Consider the following 16,837-nt stretch of genomic DNA (forward strand, 5'->3'; position numbering starts at 1 on the left):
AGCAGTTTGGTAATTGAGACAGACACTGATGCGGAGAATCGATATGCTGTCAAGAGGTTCTAGTTCAATTATTTGACAGAAAGTTGTTTCTTGCATTGCATGCGACAGAACGAGTAAAAATGTGAAACAGAGGAATTGGGAAGCCTGTTCTTACCTAGGAGAGTTCAATTAGTAGATTCTACAGACCCCTTCAGTTGCACAGCTTCACGTTCCCTTCGGTGGCGTTCTCTCTATAAAGTAGGATCCGAAGTTAAATGATACATCAATGTTTGGGTTTTGTATAACTCGTATCATAACAAATAGATGGAATCAAGAAAAGAATGCACAGAAGACTAAAGATGTCCACAAAAATGGTTAGCAGCTGCGGCTGCCACTGCTGCCGCCGCTTTGCCGTAGACCTGCATGCTGTGAACGGCAGCCGCAGCAGCCAGCCGAACAGCGTGGGTATTGTTGTGATGCGCAATTGTGTGGGAACTCCAGAAGCACGTTATTGAAAGCTACTCCAAAAGATGACCAAAGATGAAGCTACAATTTCACAACAACGTGCAAACTACAGGTCCCGACATATGTTCCATCCCAGCCAGGCATTTCCACAAATAGTTCGTGCACACATATGGAACGGGAAACAATCTTAGCTTGCAATTAAGAACCGCAAGGTGGCCACACAGGCATTTCCGCAAACAGTTACGCGCCATGCGCACGCTCCAGACAGCAGCGATCGGAGCGCAGGGAATTAACGCCGCGGCACCAAGCATGAGGCGTGTACCGTACCCTTCGTTCCCAGTAGGGGTGGAAGCAGACGAAGTCGTAGAGGGGGGAGATGGTGTTGACGAGGACGAGGTTGATGCCCATGAACACCAGCAGCCCCGTCATCGGCCGCGCTCGGTGCGGCATCTCGCTCCCTCTTTCCCCGTCGCCGCCACCTGACCTTCCTCGGCCGACACCAGACGAGGGGCGGCTACTCGTCGGCGAGCGGTGAGCAGCTCAAGGACCCACACGAGGCGAGAAGGGCGGCCCCGCCGGACGCTCGGGGACGCCAGGGACGGAGAGCCGCACACCTCTGATCCGACGGCTGAAGGTGTCCCGCGTAGTAGTAGTAGCAAGCTGCTGGGCCTTCCGAGGCTGAACGGGCCATAACGGCAACGACCAAAAACACACGCCATTGGGCCTCCGATCATATGCCTGCAAAAAGTTATACTAAAAAATACCCCTAAAAAACAAGTTATAAAAAAATATGCCTGCAAATAAAATTACTGGAAGCAAGTGTGCTTCGGTTGGTAGCCACCACATCACAGGCATTACGAGTTGATTACTACCGAGTGTTACATGTTTTTTTTTAATTCAAGTGAGTGTTACATGTTAGCACTGAATTGTGCATCTCTAACGTTCCAGTAACAAACCAAGTGATCATGGCTAACATAATTTCTTTTCATTGGTTAACCACCAGGCACATAAAAAGGCCAAGAATATGGACGAGGTGAAACGCAAAACTTCCTATCCCCATGCTATCTTATCGTACAAGAGAATGCAATCCCAGTTATCCTCTACGCGGACTCTTCCAACTCTTCTCCGAATCGATCCAGCCTTGACACCTCTGCATCGTAATCACGGATCAGAGCATGGTTAACGGAGCCATCATCTTCGCTAGCATGGATTTGCCGCCCACCAAACCTGCAAGGTAAGAAAAAAGAAAAAAAGGTATCAGGACAGATCAACCCAGGAGCACGAATGTTGCTCAGAATTTCTTTTTTATAATCTTCTAGTCTGAGGCAAGCAGACATGAGCAATTACAAGAGTTGTATTTTTAATCTAATGGCAAAACTTTTCAGACTAAAATGAACGAGAAATGGTGGCGAAATTTTCAACAGCATTTCAGGCAAAAATCAATGAATAAATGATATACTAAAGGTTCGTGAGGGAACCAAACACGAGGAGGCAGGCCAAATTTCCATTTCAGCATTCCACTAACATCACCAGATCAGAAACAAAGGGGAGATAATTTGTTTGTGTTGACTTACCATCTGCCATTCATCTTCTCTATGCATTTGGCGCCATCTTTCCGGTCTTTGAATTTCACCAATACGACACCCTGTGGATGATTTTCACAAACCTGGATGCAGAAACATGTCAATTTAGCAACAGTGGTTTTGTGGAAAAAGGAGTCAGATGTAATAGCAACAATTTGGTGAGTTATGGCTGATAAATGCCAGCTTAGCTTCCTTTCGAATGATTCTTATTTGCATAAAATATGCATCTTGCTATTATTAATATTGAAATGGTGAAAATTGCTTTGTAAAAAGAATTGGTAATATCTGTTTTTCAGTTAAGTTCAAAAAAGCTCCATATCTAGGGGTAGGTGTACCTTCACATTATCCACTGGACCAAACTTGGCACATTCCTCTTTAACATCTTCCTCAAGCTCAGGAAGAAGCTCTTCATCAGCCTGCAAGTTCAGGATATTCTTTGGTTAATCCAAAAATAAAGTTGCTACGAAGCATGAACCTCACAAGAGCAATATGAAATGATAAAATGTGTAAGCAAGTACAAATACGCCCAATCCCAAATCAAAAGTGCAAAATTGTGGGAGACTCAGCTACTTACTCTCAACTCAGCCGGAGTGAACATGTACCGCAAAATAATGGTAGTAGGAATCATCACCTTCTTATCATCATGCCCACCTAGTTACAGAAAATTAATAAGAAAAAAAAATGACTTTATATTCCAAGTTTAAATTAGCTATGATTAAAATTAATACCAAAAAACCAACAATCAAACTTACCCCATCCAAGCATTTTGTCTTCAACCTTCTTGGTTTTCCTTTTCTTTTGTTTATCAGTTTTCTTTGCAATGAAAACATCACCTGAAACAAATGTGACCGCATCATTAGTAAGTTTTGTTGGTACACAGAGTATTTAGTTTTGATATGACCATGAGTAATACCTTTCTGCTCAAATTTGGCCGGACTTACAGACATCAGAGTCTTACCACCAGGTCGGAATGATGTCCCATCCAACAACTGCACTGCTAAAGCTACAGACGGCTCCTGAATAGTGGAAAGGGAAAGGCATGTAAAAATAAATGCATAGCGATTCCAAATAATCTGAGCAGTTCAACAACAAGATACCTTGAGATATGTCACCAAGGCATCACCCTTTTTCCTGCCAGTTTCCTTGTCAGTATAGACCTTCACCCGAGGCTTTTTAGTCTCTGGATCCTATAGTATCAATTATCAACATTTACACATGTTCAGGAAGGAGATATAAATGCCACATCACAGCCATATTATACTTCCAAAACTATTATTAATAAGCTTTGGAATAGTTTTGGATCCAAAACTATTATTAATAAGGGGCGAGGCTCTCGCGGGCTAAGCGGCTAGCAGAGCGTGCTCTCAAGCAGCCAGCCCGGGTTCGAGTCTCGCTGCCTTCTTCTTAGTGCAATGCGGGGTGGCTGTCTGCCACTCCCGTCTCGTTTTTAGCCTATGATTGTTAGCCCGAGTGGTGCGAAGCAACCGGCGGCACTCCACAGGTGGGGGGTTCGAACCCCCACCGGGGCGAATTTCCCTGCCTGTGGGGAAAAAAAACCCCTCGCTGTGCTCCTGATAGCTTGGGCTGTGTAGTCAGCCTGGCCCGGCCTAGCGTCACGGTTTCCCGGCCCAGTGGGTAACGGTCCCGGCCCGGGTAACGGTTCCAGGAAATGGCACCAGACCCAAGGTCAGAAAGAGCCGGGGTTCGGGGGGTTTCTCGGCCTGCGTTAGAAGGCCTCCTTCTTATAAGAATGCTCGGGGGGCGGCTAGCCCCTCGCAGGTCGAGTTTTTTTTTATTAATAAGCGAAACAACAATAGCTATTTGAAACAAAGTAATGTCAAATAAATATTGTGATATTTTTTCAGTTTATCTAAGGCACCCACATCACCTCACAGATTAATATCATATCCATCTAAATATAAACTATGTGCACTGTGCCAATATACAGTAACATAATGCATGCTGCAGGTTTAGACAGCTGAAATTTGCTAGGTGTTCAATTTGACAATAAATATAGAAATCTCTGAGTTGAGCAGTTTGCAAAAATGAACAGCCTTGATATGTATTGAAGGTCCCAAAACTCTGATAAGTCAAACTACAAAGTTCCTTTGCCAGTACACCAAATTAGTTACATTCTCAGATGGCAACTTATATACTAGTCCAAGTACTGACAAAACCAAGTCCTTACACAAGTGAGAAAAACAAAACATCATAAAGAGTGAATAACACAGATCCATCAGTTTTTGTCTCTGGAACACAGCAGATTAAAAGCATACCTCCTTTATTATTCCACACTTGGAAAATACCTCCACAATCTGCAAAAGAAATCCAGCATCAGAAGTTCAGAATAGGTACTTTTAGAATAACCAACTGATTAAGAATGTGTTGAATGGTCATCAAAATGATCTCCCTAAGAGAAATGAAATGTGTCTACACAATTAGCTGGAGCAAGTAATTTACCTCCTCCACCGTGACGTCATCAGGCAATCCATTCACATAGACATGTGTATTGACTTTGAGATCAAACCAACTGTCCGGAGGTTTGTTAGCTTCCTACCACAGAAGTCCAGCAGGTTAGTAGAAAACTAGAAGTAAACCTGTCGAACTTATCAGGAACCCCCAGAATGATTTGGAAAATAAACCTTTTTTTCAGCTGGCTTCTCAGAAGATTTTCGCTTCTTCTCCCCTCTATTTTCTGCTTTTTCTGATTCTTTGTTTTTGTTTTCAGCCAGGGTGTTGATTTCTTCTAAAGCAGCAGGACCAGGGATATCTGGTGCTTGAAATACTTCTTCCTCAAGTGCAAAAGTCATCTCATCCATAGCATAATCATCCTTTTTACCTGATGCATCATTCTACAAAGGCATAAGAAAATTCAGAATAATTGAAAAAATGGCAAATGGGAATATTATACAAGATGAAGGGGAGGTTTTTATACTCAAGGATTATTGGCAACATAAAGCGATAGGAGGAGCTAAGGATACTTATTGAACTATAATCAAACCGCAAATCATACCAGTATTTGCTTGAAGAAAACAAAGGTTTTTAGTCCTTGAAATAAAACTTAAAGACAAATTGAAAACTAAATAACAAACTTCTGCTTCAGCAAACAAGAAAAGCAAGAAGGAACATGGTCAGGGGAAAGAAACTGGTGAGAAAGTTGGCTGTACAAAGAAACATTGATTCATATGGAGAAATGAGTTTCCCAACTTCCCCTAAAGTTGCTAATGTGAAATATAAGATTTTTTTTTAAAAAAAAATGAACCTGGCTTCTGTCCTGATGGACCAGGCCTGTTGTTTCAGAAACATAAACTGAAATCTTGCACCAGCTAACTAATGAAAACTATAAACAATGATCAATCAAAAGTGAAAAAAAAATAACTCAGGCGCAAACCAATTAAATCTCTTGAACTTTGAATCAGAAGACAAAAGGCGCAACAAGCATTAATTAACAAGCTAGTAGAATCCTAACAATGAAGCAAATAGCCTCACAAGAATTTTTAAGACTATTAAGTGATGGCTGATTGACTGGTACCTTCCGCTGGTTGGTCCTTAATACAATGTAATTACATATCAATCACCTAAATGATATACCAACATGAGTTTTCATTAAATGCTGATCATTAAAAAAGAAAGTACAGGACATCAAAATCTCTAAAGACAGGATACCATCATGAATTGTAAAAATTCTTACTTGAGAACAGATGAGCAATACTTACTTGAGGAACCCATGCCCTCAGAGTACGGTCCCATTTGTAAATGGTGCCATCATCATCAGTAAACTCCTCCTCTCCATCCGGCGGGGTTGCTGGCCGCTCATCGGCATCTTCAGCACTGCCTTTCAAGGCCTCAACCTCAGCTTCGGCTTCTGTAACCTCTTTCTGAAATTTCTCAAAATCATCTTCGGCATCCGGAGCAGCTGGAAACAAATTCTATGAGTGAGAGAAGAGGACCTTACAAAATCTTCCTTAAAGGTACAGGGCAAGGCAAAAACATTAACCTTGTTCAGGTTGATCCTTTGTTGTGACAGCAGAGTGTAACTCAGGGATGGAAGAGAGTGGCATCCATTCAGTCCTCCCTTCTGCCCAGAGCATTGTGCTCTCGTTGAGATACCCATCTGCAAGATGTTCTATTCAAAGGGAACAATTTGCGGGATAAGAAGCGAAAATCTTCAAGTTCAAGAGCGTGGAAAGGAAACTTCCTGCACGAGATTATCAGCGTAGACTAAACCCTAAGCCCGACCTCAGCGAGAAAATTCTAAGCTTAAAATGCACTTAATTGCTATGAGCAAGCGGCAAATGCTCACCTCGCAGCTCGGTAAGCGCGTAGGGGCCAACAGTCTCCTGATTTGGGCCGAGCACGTACCAGCCGACCTCACCGGTCGCCGCCGCCGCGCCGCTGGCCTCCATGGGCATCCAAGCCGGGAGAGAAGGGCAGGGGGAAGCGGGCGGGTATTGGGTGAAGAGAGGCGACGCTAGTTCATTGAAACTGGTGCCGGCGGACGGCGGGGAAGGAAGGCGGAGGCGGGTGGTCGGAGAGGCGCGCGCGGCGGGAGGGAAGAAAGGGGTCGCGCCGGCGGTCGCCAAGCGGAAAGGTAGGAGAGCGGCGAAGATTCGGGAAAGAAGCTAATCCGGACGGTTGAGATGGCCCCTACACCCGCGATCCAACGGTGCTGGGATGGCAGGGCCTGATTTCGCTACCAATTTGGCAGCCCACTACGCTATTCAGTTTCGTTTTTCTTTTTTCAAATTTCCAGTGTGCCTTACTAGCTGGACAGGTTTCAAATTTCATACATGTTCATGAAATAAACGCATGATCATAACAAAGTGCATTCAGGAATGAACCCAGTGAAACCAATTCTGTACTCCCCGGCCAAAAGAAAAAAATGATCGCACGTCACAAAGTTGAATCTTGGAATATACCGTGTGCCTTGGGAAAAAAAATTGGAAAAGAGTAATTCAGGCATTTCAATTCCCTGAAACAATATAAATACTAGTGTGCCTGCTCAATTTGTATTCCATCCATTTCGAGCCCTACGGACGGCTGACCTCACATCAAATCTGTTACACCAGCAAATGTGTCATTCTGTAGGATATTTGCTGCACACAGCCCCTGATCAGCAATGGCAAAACATACAATATGCTCTTGCTTCACTGTCACACTCCTAATCTCTTAGCTTCTCCAATGGTTTGCTCACTGCAGACTATTCCCAAGGTTTAGATGGTGCTTATATCAACTTTGCTCTTAACAATTTGGAAGGCAGGGGTAACCCAACTGAAGCAGTTGCACTGTATTCCTGACCAGTTGAAGTATCCTAACCTCGCTCCACAGTGGATGCACGATAGCTTCCCCTCCAAAGCACCATCTTCTACTGCTAGGTGAACAAAGGCACAAGTGAAACAATGCAAGTGTTAGTTAAAAAAGAAGCAGCAGAAGGTGGGGCGATAACATCGCTCTACTAAGATCCATAATGAAAGCAGGTGTAAAAATGCTCAAACGTCAGGTTTCAGATCTAAGATGACCTATACATCACATTATAAAAAATAAAGCATATATAGATTCAGAGGGAACCAACCGTATGTGCAACAGTGCAAGATTTGTATGAATTTTCCTTTGCACAACACAAATAGGTAGTAACATAGTCCTCAAAAAATAGGTAGTAACATCAGACTACCTGGAGTCATCCATTTCAGAGGCTCAACAAATAAAGACGAGCAATCTTGTTCCTTGTTGCTGTATGGACGACCACTCTTCCTACTGTTCCAATCAAAGCAAGATTCACCCTCACCAGGAACATGACTTATAACATTGTCCTCCACAGCAATAATTCTCCTGCATTTCCTGCAGCGGTAAGCTGTTTTGTGTTGCTCTGTCTTTGAAGAATCTTGACAAGAGCCAGATTGTGGAGAAAGGCCAGGGTCATCTTCAAACATATAGCTGCCTATTTTCTCCCCAAATTTGTAGGATTGACCTGTAGGAGGAAACACAGGCTAGGTTACAGAAGTACAGAACACATGTTTGTTGAAATCAAAAGGCAAATAGGCAATTGTATTGAATGAAGGTTAGCTGTTTAAAGATGGTAAATGTTCTCATACTAGATGTAAAGGAATGACAATGTTAGTGACACTGAAGCAAGAATCTCTCTAATTCTATGGACCTTATGCAGTCACAAAACCACATGACAGAAATGCAGAAAAAATACAACTGCTTCAACTCAAACAAGGATTAGTAATTACGAGTAGTAATGACCAAATTCTATTGGATAAACCGATAGTATTGTTGAATGCTCAACCTTCTGCCATATTAGAACTGATCTATCAACAATTTGACTACTTTGAGAGGAAAAAAAATGATGAAACACATTTTTGTTTATTTCAGGTGCAGCTGCAGATTCTAAGTTTCTAACCATACAGCACTTAAAATGTATACATAAGTACAGGCAGGAATACATCACAAAATAAATTATCAAGGAAAAAATATTGAAACACTCTGGAAAATGAAACAGAAATCTATTGGCCGCAATCATCTGCTTTCAATCTAGCGATATCAGAACACAAACAGAACGGGTCGCCGGACCCCGATGAATTTTGCAAAACTCAGTGTAAAACACTGTTCACTACTGTATTTGACCCCGCTGTGCCCATAGAGCCGACCCCAGTGACTTGATCGGCTGGCTTCGCCCCTAGCTTATTGGTCTACCTAAACTACACATGGCCAACTAACCGGTGCTATTTTCAGTGAGAGCAGTCAAAGGGAGACTCAAAAAATAAAGCATAGAGAATACCCCACAAAAAATGGAGAAGGCCTCTTTGACTCGAATTTTTATGGAGAATGCCCCACTTTAACAAAGATGGATCAAGACTAACCTAATAATTTTAAGCGGAATCTCTTGTACAAGGGACTTGAAGTATCAACTTTGAAGCCCATTTCCTCAAACAATTTCAACTGCACAACACAGAATGTTCAACTAAGCAACAAACACTCCAGGAGTTCATACACTGCCAACAGATTATGAACAAATCTCACCTGGTCAAGAAAACCATCATTCGGGCATGCCGACTCAGAAACTTCCTTTAAAGATTGTAATGCTTCTGGAAGAAAATAACAAGCAAGGCCACATGAGTAAAATTGAACTAGAGTAGATGAAAAGATACATGTTCTCTTTCCAGGAAAAGAGAGTTCAGACCTTCCAGAGATTTCTGCTCTGATCTCATAAGATAAGCAACAATGATGGAAGCACTGCGATAAGTTTGAAAGTAAATGTGAATGCATATATACAGATGATAAAGGGAGCTGGTAGTATGGAAAGTGATCAGGCTCAGGCAGTCAGGCTAATGAATTTCCTTTATCAAATAATTATGTGGGTAAGTTTTAATGCAAATTTGCAACTGTGAACCAGCACAATGCTGCAAGTGATTAGTGTCAAATACATTCAGTTTACATGCGCCGCTAATTGGTCAGGTAAAACTAATGTTATGTTGTAACAGTCCGGTTCTTTAACAACCACCAGGAGATTCTAGCTACCGACAAAATGAAAACGGCTTCAGACTCCTACCTCCTGGATACCCCGGCAAAGCAATGAACGAGGACGTTCCCGACCTTCCTTCCCTCATCGACGAAATGAAGGCAAAGCTCGAGGTGGTCGAGCAGGTTCTCCGCCTCCGTGTCCCGCAGCGGCACGGCCATCCGCGTGATCCGCAGACCGTCCCCAGCGTGCTCCACCACCCGCATCAGCGTCCCGGGGGGCACCGCAGCTGTAGGTGGCGCGCCCTCCTCGCCGGCGACGACACGGCGGATCTCCTCCGTCGGGATTGCGAGGCCCGGGCGGCAGTCGGTGATGAAGGAGATGGAGGCGGAGCTGACGACCGAGAGGACGTGGGTAAAGGTCGGGGTGGAGGAGGACTCCGTGAGGGCGGCGATGGCGTCTTTGATGTCGCCGAAGTAGAGCCGCTCGCGAACGAGGTGCGGCATGGCGGCGGCGGCGGCGGCGGCGGAAGAGACGGGTGACGGGGTGAGGACCAGCCGGCGGGTGGAGGAAGACCTGTTTTTTTTTAAGTAAATTTCAGCAGCGGTCTCTGAACTTGTCCCGAGTTCTCGTCCCGGTCCCGGTACTCTCAAAATGCACGTCTAGGTCCCTGAACTTGTCCCGAGTTCTCATCCCGGTCCCGGTACTCTCAAAATGCACGTCTAGGTCCCTGAACTTGTCCCGAGTTCTCATCCCGGTCCATGAACTTGCTAATCTGTTTCATATAGGTCCAAATCTCCGTAACATGCGCTCCAAATAGTACGATTAAGTGAACTGATAGGTAGAGCCCATATGGCAGTCACACCTCTCCCTTCTCCCTCCTCCCTCTGTATGGGCGCCGCCGGACCCCACCCCTAGCGTCTGTCGCCACCCGTGCGCCTGAGCTGCCACGATGGACCTCAGCTCCGCGCGCGCCCCGGTCCTCGTTGATGCCCCAACCACCGCTTGGCCACGCCGACGGCGGACCCCGCATCCCCGCCGCCCCTCCACCGGCCCCACGCCCTCCCTACCCAGCCGCGCTGCCGTCAAGGCTGTCGTCCCACGCGACCCTCGGTTACCCCGCTCCCTGTGGATGTCGTGCCACCCCGAGGGCAGCGCCCTCCATGGCCACCACCGCCGGCGCGCCCTGGCGGGCGAGCCCCGCTCTGGTCCTGGTCCCGGTCCAGCGCCCGCGGGCCCGCACAGCGCCGCCCCCGCCGGCGAGCCGGCGACCCCCTCGCCCGAGCCTGCCCCCTTCCCCATTCTCAAGGTTGAAGATGGCCATGGCCATGGGCGGCGACGTTGGGAGCAAGAGAGGAGGGAGAAGGGAGAGGTGTGACTGACATATGGGCCCCACCTATCAGTTCACTTAATCGTACTGTTTGGAGCGCATGTTATGGAGGTTTGGACCTATATGAAACATATTAGCAAGTTCATGGACCGGGATGAGAACTCGGGACAAGTTCAGGGACCTAGACGTGCATTTTGAGAGTACCGGGACCGGGATGAGAACTCGGGACAAGTTCATGGATCTAGACGTGCATTTTGAGAGTACCGGGACCGGGATGAGAATTCAGGACAAGTTTAGGGACCGCTGGTGAAATTTACTCTTTTTTTTAAGAAAATACCTCTTACACATAACCCCTAATTTGGATCGCGATTAGTAATCACAATCTGATTATTTACGTTGAACCCCCTAGATTTTTTAAATAGATCCTTAATGTGATTCAGATACAGACCGTATCTGTGGCCTTGTGTTGTGTGTTAGTTTGATTCAGATACAGTTTTATGACTGCATCTGTGGAACATTTGGAAACTGATCAGCAATTTATATTTTCAGGATGGAACTTCGAACTTGGCGTAGCTCGCAACAAATGTGGCTGGAACTGGATTGTGATGTGCCCTATGAAGCAATTGGAGCAGCACGCCGTGTGCTTGGCGAAACTGGATGGGCTCACTGGCAGCCAGGCTAGAGCAGATCAAGATGAGGAAAGGGTCATCTTGCGAAGTTGCCCCACGGCAGATGTTGCTGTTGGAAGATCATGAGATCGTAGCGTCGTTCAGTAAGCTCTCACGTGAAGGAGGGATTGATGGTGTGTAGCAACAACGTTTGGCCTATTCATCATGGTGAATTGATGACACATCTAACCTTGATTCTCTCTGCGGGGGCCTGGCATGAATGGTCATTTTCAGGGGCCTTCCTTCTCCGGCGACCGCTCTAGCGGCGGAGAGGATGGGGAGCTGCGGAATCGACGCTCGGATGTATATATCTTAGGTAGGGGCTTACCTAGAGATAGGGTTTGCTGGCCGTTGGGATCCGGCGGTGCAGCTATGGTGTGCTGGGGAGGAGCTGTCATCGATTTCGTTCGTCGGTGGACGAAAGAGGTGGGCTTTCTTCTTCTGCGGCTACTGTTCCCTCTGCTTGCTGTCGTCGTCGCCGGCGTCGAGGCGGAGTGGATTTTGGTCATCCAGGTCGATCCAGCTGAGCTTCGGTTCTTTGGTTCGCCCTGTGAGGTTGGTGGAGGTCCGTTGGGTTCTCGAATGGATCTCCTAGGCTGCCCCTTCTTCTCTGCGGTTGCTGTTCGTGGTTGCTTCCTGTGGTTGCTTGTCCTGTGCTCTGGAGCTTCTGGATCTGTGGAAGGTGGAGGATTTGGGGACAAATCGTTGGGGCCGACGGCCGATGCTCTCTTCTCGAGTATTTCTTGCGGTTTTCCAATGTTTGGGGTCCGCCCGTCGATTTGCATCGGTGAGATGGAAGGTTTGAAGTTCCCGGGCGGCGGCGTGCGAGCTCAGAAGGAGCTGCGTTTCCTCTACCGGAGGAAGAAGATAAACAGTTGGGGCTTCGTTGCAGTTTCTAGTTTTCTCAGGGTCTTTCCTGTAAGATTGAGATGTACTGTGCTTCTTGCAGTGTTTTAATATAAAATGCATCTCTTTCTCACAAAAAAAAGTAGCTCATTGTTATTTGCTATGGGCTAGGAGAAGCACCACCTGCTTAATTCCAAGAAGGTACTTGTTCTCTGGTGCCATACCTAGGCTAATTTCATTGTTTAGCATCAGTATATAGAGCTTGCATTTTTTTAGTTCAGTTCATGGCTATTTGCAAGCTTTTTTTTTGAAAAAAAGTACAATTTACTCCCCTCAACTATAACTAAAGTCTGGATAATCCCTTAAACTGTAACTTGGTTCAATTTACCCCCTAAACTATATCATTTAGTTCATTTTACCCCATAATATAATTTGTCTTTTTTGTTACTCCATATACAAGTTGAATTTTAATTTCAAATTTTGCAAGGTAGTGGTGGGCATCACAATGAATATTTAGAAAAAAAATATAATTTTTTACCATTAGTTTTAATATAATTTTGAACTCTAATATTAATTTATTATTAAATATTCTAACCTATCAAAATATTGATAAAAAATATAATATTTTTTTCTAACATGCTTTATGTTGTGTACTGTTATTTTGTAAAATTTCAACTTAAAACTCCACCTATACATAAAGAAATGAAAAAGACAAATTTTATTAGGAAGTAATTTGAATCAAAATGCATAGTTTGAGGGGTGAAATAAACCAAACGATAGTATAGGAGATTATTCAGACTTTAGCTATAGTTGAGGGGAGTAATTTAGATTTTTTTTTTGACGTGATTGCCTTGTCGTACTATGATTGATTTTCCCAATTCATCATGGCTGCTTCAAGTGCGCTTGCCAAAAGCCAAAACTTTAGACTGACTCCCAAGTCCCGACAACATCATTCTGCGGCCCCATTTGCTGAAGCCGTCACCTTTTGGTCCACCCTTTGTATCAACCCCGAAGAAAATGCTACTGGTTCTCGTGAAACTGGACAACTTTGCCCTGTTTATTCTTAGAAAAGGTAACACTTGAATCTTTTTCCCATAAAATGTGATGAATGCTCATTAGAAAAGACAGAGAAATTCGTCCAGATCATGCTACATTTCAATTTTCAGCAGTGCAAGTCATCACGGCACCTTAACTACAGCTCCTCAGAAAGCACTGCTATAGACAGACATCTGATCAAAGAAGTCGACCAACAACAATGTCTCACAGATTAGATGATTATCATCACAAATACCCTCCTTGCTTTTAAATTCTACTGCTCATCAGAATTCTAATGATTCATTCTGGAAGAGTTGCTGTCCACGAAGCCACCTAGACGGCTAGACTAGACATCAGAGATGCTATTACTATCAGTGGTAGGGTTACCCACTAATGACCTACCATCCTAGCGGCTAGCAGGGATTACCCAAACAAAAAGGCAGCTCAACAGTCATGGATCCTAAACAAGACCGTCAGTAGCATCAAGCTTTTGCAGACTTGAGAGGTAAGAGAGCTCAGAGCCCCAGCAGGATGTAGTAGACCAGGGTGATGGGTAGAGCAATCAGCATTCCGAAGATGACACTGCAGCAAGGAGAGAATTATGAATGATCATTGTCATCGTGGCATGGTATGCGTCCATGAGTAAACAAGTAGTGTGAAATGCAACATGTTAGGAGCAATCATGCTGATTCTGTCCTGGCTTGATGGTTGGCTTTATTATTACTTTTTGACTGCACGAGGCACTTCTCAAACATTATCATTAGGAATGATTGGAAATTTGGTGGGTGATAATTTCTTTTTGTCATTCTTTTTTAAAATGCTGATTTGCGATTATCTAATTTAAAAAGGAAAGCAGGAAACATGGTTAGAGAATCCTCATGGAAAGACCCCCAAAAAATAAGCATCAATATACAGGTTGATCGTTGGGAAATTGGAAGCTGGAACTGAGAGAACTATGGAATGTCAGGAGATGATCTTACGCTGTGCTCAATATGTCAGGATGAACGTTGTACTCCTTGGCAAACACAAAAGGCACGATTCCTTGAGGTAGAGCAGCCTGAAATAAAATTGAGTGGCAATTCAAAATTCTGGACCCTTTTTCCCAGTTATGTGCAGTATGCCAATTTGTGACACAAGATTGCAATATACCTGAACAATGGCTATGTGCAGAAGAACTCCGCGCAGCCCGACAGCTATGGAGGCAGCAGCCATGACCGCTGGACCCATGAGGAACCGAATAGCCATCGCGAATGCAGCGAGTTTGTTCCCGCAGGCAATGATTCGCGGCTGCAATGCCATGAACAAGCCTGAAAGAATACACAGTTAAGTGCCTGCAGCTATTAAGCCATACAGGAGGAATAGAATTACAGAAACATAGAGCAATGCAATATCAGATATCGACATTCCACACACCTAGACTGAACATTGCCATCCCAAGCCCTGCGTCCGACAGGATTGAGATTGACCGGGCGATGATCGCGGGCATTTCAATCCCCCACCTAGATTATAGAGCTCAGACCACATAAGACATAAGAGACAACAGAAATGCAGAGATGACTAATGCTGAATATGATAAATTGACATCGATTGGCCGACCTGTATGAGACCAGGGACCAGATGACGCCAATGAGGCTGGAGTAGGTGTTGGGATTCCTGATCAGCTTCCTCCAGACCATGATCAGGATGAGCCTCGTCATCACGCTCGCCGGCGGCATGGCGGCCGGCCTCCCCTCGCCGTCGCCCTTGGGGTAGAGCTGCGCTGTCGAGTTGGACCCGAGCTTGGACAGGGTCGGGCCGCCCTTGTCTGCGCCGTTCCCGCTCTTGGTCCTGCTCAAATCGTCACGGCCGTACTCATCGTAGGCCTGGGTTCCTGTGCAGGCAAAACACAATCGAAAATGAAATTTTGGTTCACGGCCGTACTCCAATTCACTGATGTAAGCAAAGCATTTAGCATAGTTATTAAAAGCAAAAGATGCTAAACAATTTTTTTGGTATTTATTCAAGAAAATTCAGTTTCTGAATAGTCAATGGTTTGGTCGGATGGTCAGCAGCACAACGACAAGAATCGCTAGGATCGGAGGAGGCAGCCAACCAGGAGTGTCCTAGTCACTGGGGGGCAAAAAGGTTACCTTTGGCAAGGGCGTCGCCGTGGTTGGCGCCGGCGCCGAAGACATGCACGGCCCCGCCGCCGGCGCGCTCCGAGACCGGTGAGGCGCTGGAGCTCCAGACGAACATGTGCAGGTCCTTCCTCTTGGGCGCCTGCGCGTGCGGCTGCGGCGAGAGGCCGCCCTTCTCCTCGTCTGGTGCTGCCGACCCCTTGGCGCCGGCGGCGACGTTGAAGAATTCGGCGTGGTTGAAGCTGGAGCCGCGCGGCGTGGGGTTGCGCGACGACTGCAGCGAGTAGATCTCCACCCCGGAGAGGTTGGAGACCCGCGGCTGCTGCTGCATGGACATGGAGTGCGAGTGCGAGTGGGAGTGGGAGCCGGCGGCCTCGGAGCGCGAACTGGTGGACTTGCGCACGGTGACCCGCAGGCGGCCGTCGCCGGCGAGCTGGGCGTCGGCCTCGAGGTCCCCCTTGGCGAGCGAGACGACGTCGGAGTCGACGCGGAAGGAGACGATAGAGGCGGCGGCGCCGTCGGGGAAGTGGTCGACGACGAGGGCGCGCGCGGCGCGGTACTCGAAGAGGAAGAGCATGAGCGTGTACCAGATGATGCACTGGAGGACGACGACCTGGACCATGAGCGTGCCGGCGGCGTCGGGGCCGTACATGCCCCGGAGCAGCGGGATGCCCATGACGAGCGTGTTGGGGAGCGTGGAGAGGGAGAAGAGCGTGATGGCCCAGTCGAGGGTGAGGAGGGACCAGCAGCGGGAGGCGAGGGCGAGGAGCGCGAGGACGACGAGCTTCTGGAGCGTGTCGGCGGCGAGGAAGCGGAGGTTCATGGCGTAGGGGTTGTTGGTGGAGATGAAGTGGAAGGAGAGGAGCGGGACGGCGAAGAGCGCGACGAAGCGGTTGATGCCGGAGCACTGGTCCGGGGTGAAGATGCGCCACCAGCGGACGGAGCCGTAGGCGAGCGTCATGGCCACGTACAGCGGCACCACGGCCGTGAGGACGTGGTACAGGTCCACCGCCGTGATCATGGCTCGCCTCTTTGCTGCTCTGTTGCTGCGGTGGTGAGCAATGTGGGTGCCTGTGTGAGGCTTGTGGCTGGCTAGGAGTTAGGACATGGCCGGCCGGCCGGAGAGTGGAGAGGAAGAAAGTACTAGTAATGGAGGAAAGCAAGAAACCAAGAAGAAGAGCACCCTGGAAAGTCAATGGAGGTGGTGTACTGGGATGTCCTCTGGTCTCGACAGGGAGGAGGAGGAGGAGAAGGCTCATCAGAGCAAGACTTATGGTTGCGGCGGCAGCAGGGTTTACCTTTTCGTTTTTTTCGAATCCCGCCATTTGCCGGAAACGAAATTTCGGCCGAAA

The 16,837-nt window shown here is 46.7% G+C and overlaps 3 protein-coding genes across 4 annotated transcripts; all 3 read right to left on the minus strand.

Moving 5' to 3' along the window:
* Nucleotides 1–1,289: 1,289 nt before the first annotated feature.
* On the minus strand, nt 1,290–6,627 carry LOC120696633 (splicing factor U2AF-associated protein 2-like). 2 transcript variants are annotated; one of them, XM_039979600.1, is made up of 13 exons: nt 6,331–6,627; nt 6,025–6,153; nt 5,744–5,943; nt 4,670–4,879; nt 4,488–4,580; nt 4,304–4,342; nt 3,125–3,214; nt 2,941–3,043; nt 2,780–2,860; nt 2,602–2,678; nt 2,363–2,443; nt 2,019–2,110; nt 1,290–1,671 (listed from the first exon to the last, which is right to left on the minus strand). In XM_039979600.1, the coding sequence occupies exons 1-13, from the start codon at nt 6,437–6,439 to the stop codon at nt 1,545–1,547; spliced, it is 1,431 nt and encodes a 476-aa protein (XP_039835534.1). In that variant the 5' UTR covers nt 6,440–6,627; the 3' UTR covers nt 1,290–1,544. The 2 variants fall into 2 exon arrangements, with proteins under 2 accessions (XP_039835534.1, XP_039835536.1); XM_039979602.1 differs by having other exon boundaries at nt 1,304–1,671; nt 6,025–6,141.
* A 301-nt stretch (nt 6,628–6,928) lies between these two features.
* LOC120696635 (dual specificity protein phosphatase 12-like) lies at nt 6,929–10,046 on the minus strand. The gene is made up of 6 exons (XM_039979604.1): nt 9,580–10,046; nt 9,211–9,263; nt 9,051–9,115; nt 8,891–8,969; nt 7,699–7,995; nt 6,929–7,395 (listed from the first exon to the last, which is right to left on the minus strand). Exons 1-6 carry the CDS (start codon nt 9,993–9,995, stop codon nt 7,241–7,243), a joined length of 1,065 nt encoding a protein of 354 aa, XP_039835538.1. The 5' UTR covers nt 9,996–10,046; the 3' UTR covers nt 6,929–7,240.
* A 3,492-nt stretch (nt 10,047–13,538) lies between these two features.
* On the minus strand, nt 13,539–16,740 carry LOC120696627 (probable auxin efflux carrier component 1b). Its single transcript, XM_039979593.1, has 6 exons — nt 15,498–16,740; nt 14,965–15,238; nt 14,782–14,867; nt 14,518–14,675; nt 14,349–14,425; nt 13,539–13,950 (listed from the first exon to the last, which is right to left on the minus strand). The coding sequence occupies exons 1-6, from the start codon at nt 16,504–16,506 to the stop codon at nt 13,884–13,886; spliced, it is 1,671 nt and encodes a 556-aa protein (XP_039835527.1). The 5' UTR covers nt 16,507–16,740; the 3' UTR covers nt 13,539–13,883.
* Nucleotides 16,741–16,837: the final 97 nt, after the last annotated feature.

Source organism: Panicum virgatum, chromosome 3K (genome assembly GCF_016808335.1).
Source record: "Panicum virgatum strain AP13 chromosome 3K, P.virgatum_v5, whole genome shotgun sequence".
Lineage (NCBI taxonomy): Eukaryota > Viridiplantae > Streptophyta > Magnoliopsida > Poales > Poaceae > Panicum > Panicum virgatum.

Excerpts from the sequence above, each read along its gene's own strand:
- LOC120696633 (XM_039979600.1), bottom strand. The coding sequence starts at position 6,439 with ATGCCCATGGAGGCCAGCGGCGCGGCGGCGGCGACCGGTGAGGTCGGC. Across the intron at positions 4,343-4,487 it reads ATGACGTCACGGTGGAGGAG|ATTGTGGAGGTATTTTCCAA; the intron begins GTAAATTACTTG and ends TTTCTTTTGCAG. Across the intron at positions 3,215-4,303 it reads AGTGTGGAATAATAAAGGAG|GATCCAGAGACTAAAAAGCC; the intron begins GTATGCTTTTAA and ends TTGATACTATAG.
- LOC120696635 (XM_039979604.1), bottom strand. The coding sequence starts at position 9,995 with ATGCCGCACCTCGTTCGCGAGCGGCTCTACTTCGGCGACATCAAAGAC. Across the intron at positions 9,116-9,210 it reads AGAGCAGAAATCTCTGGAAG|AAGCATTACAATCTTTAAAG; the intron begins GTCTGAACTCTC and ends ATTTTCTTCCAG. Across the intron at positions 7,396-7,698 it reads TCTGAAATGGATGACTCCAG|TAGAAGATGGTGCTTTGGAG; the intron begins GTAGTCTGATGT and ends TTCACCTAGCAG.
- LOC120696627 (XM_039979593.1), bottom strand. The coding sequence starts at position 16,506 with ATGATCACGGCGGTGGACCTGTACCACGTCCTCACGGCCGTGGTGCCG. Across the intron at positions 14,868-14,964 it reads TGGTCCCTGGTCTCATACAG|GTGGGGGATTGAAATGCCCG; the intron begins GTCGGCCAATCG and ends TCTATAATCTAG. Across the intron at positions 13,951-14,348 it reads CCTGACATATTGAGCACAGC|TGTCATCTTCGGAATGCTGA; the intron begins GTAAGATCATCT and ends TCCTTGCTGCAG.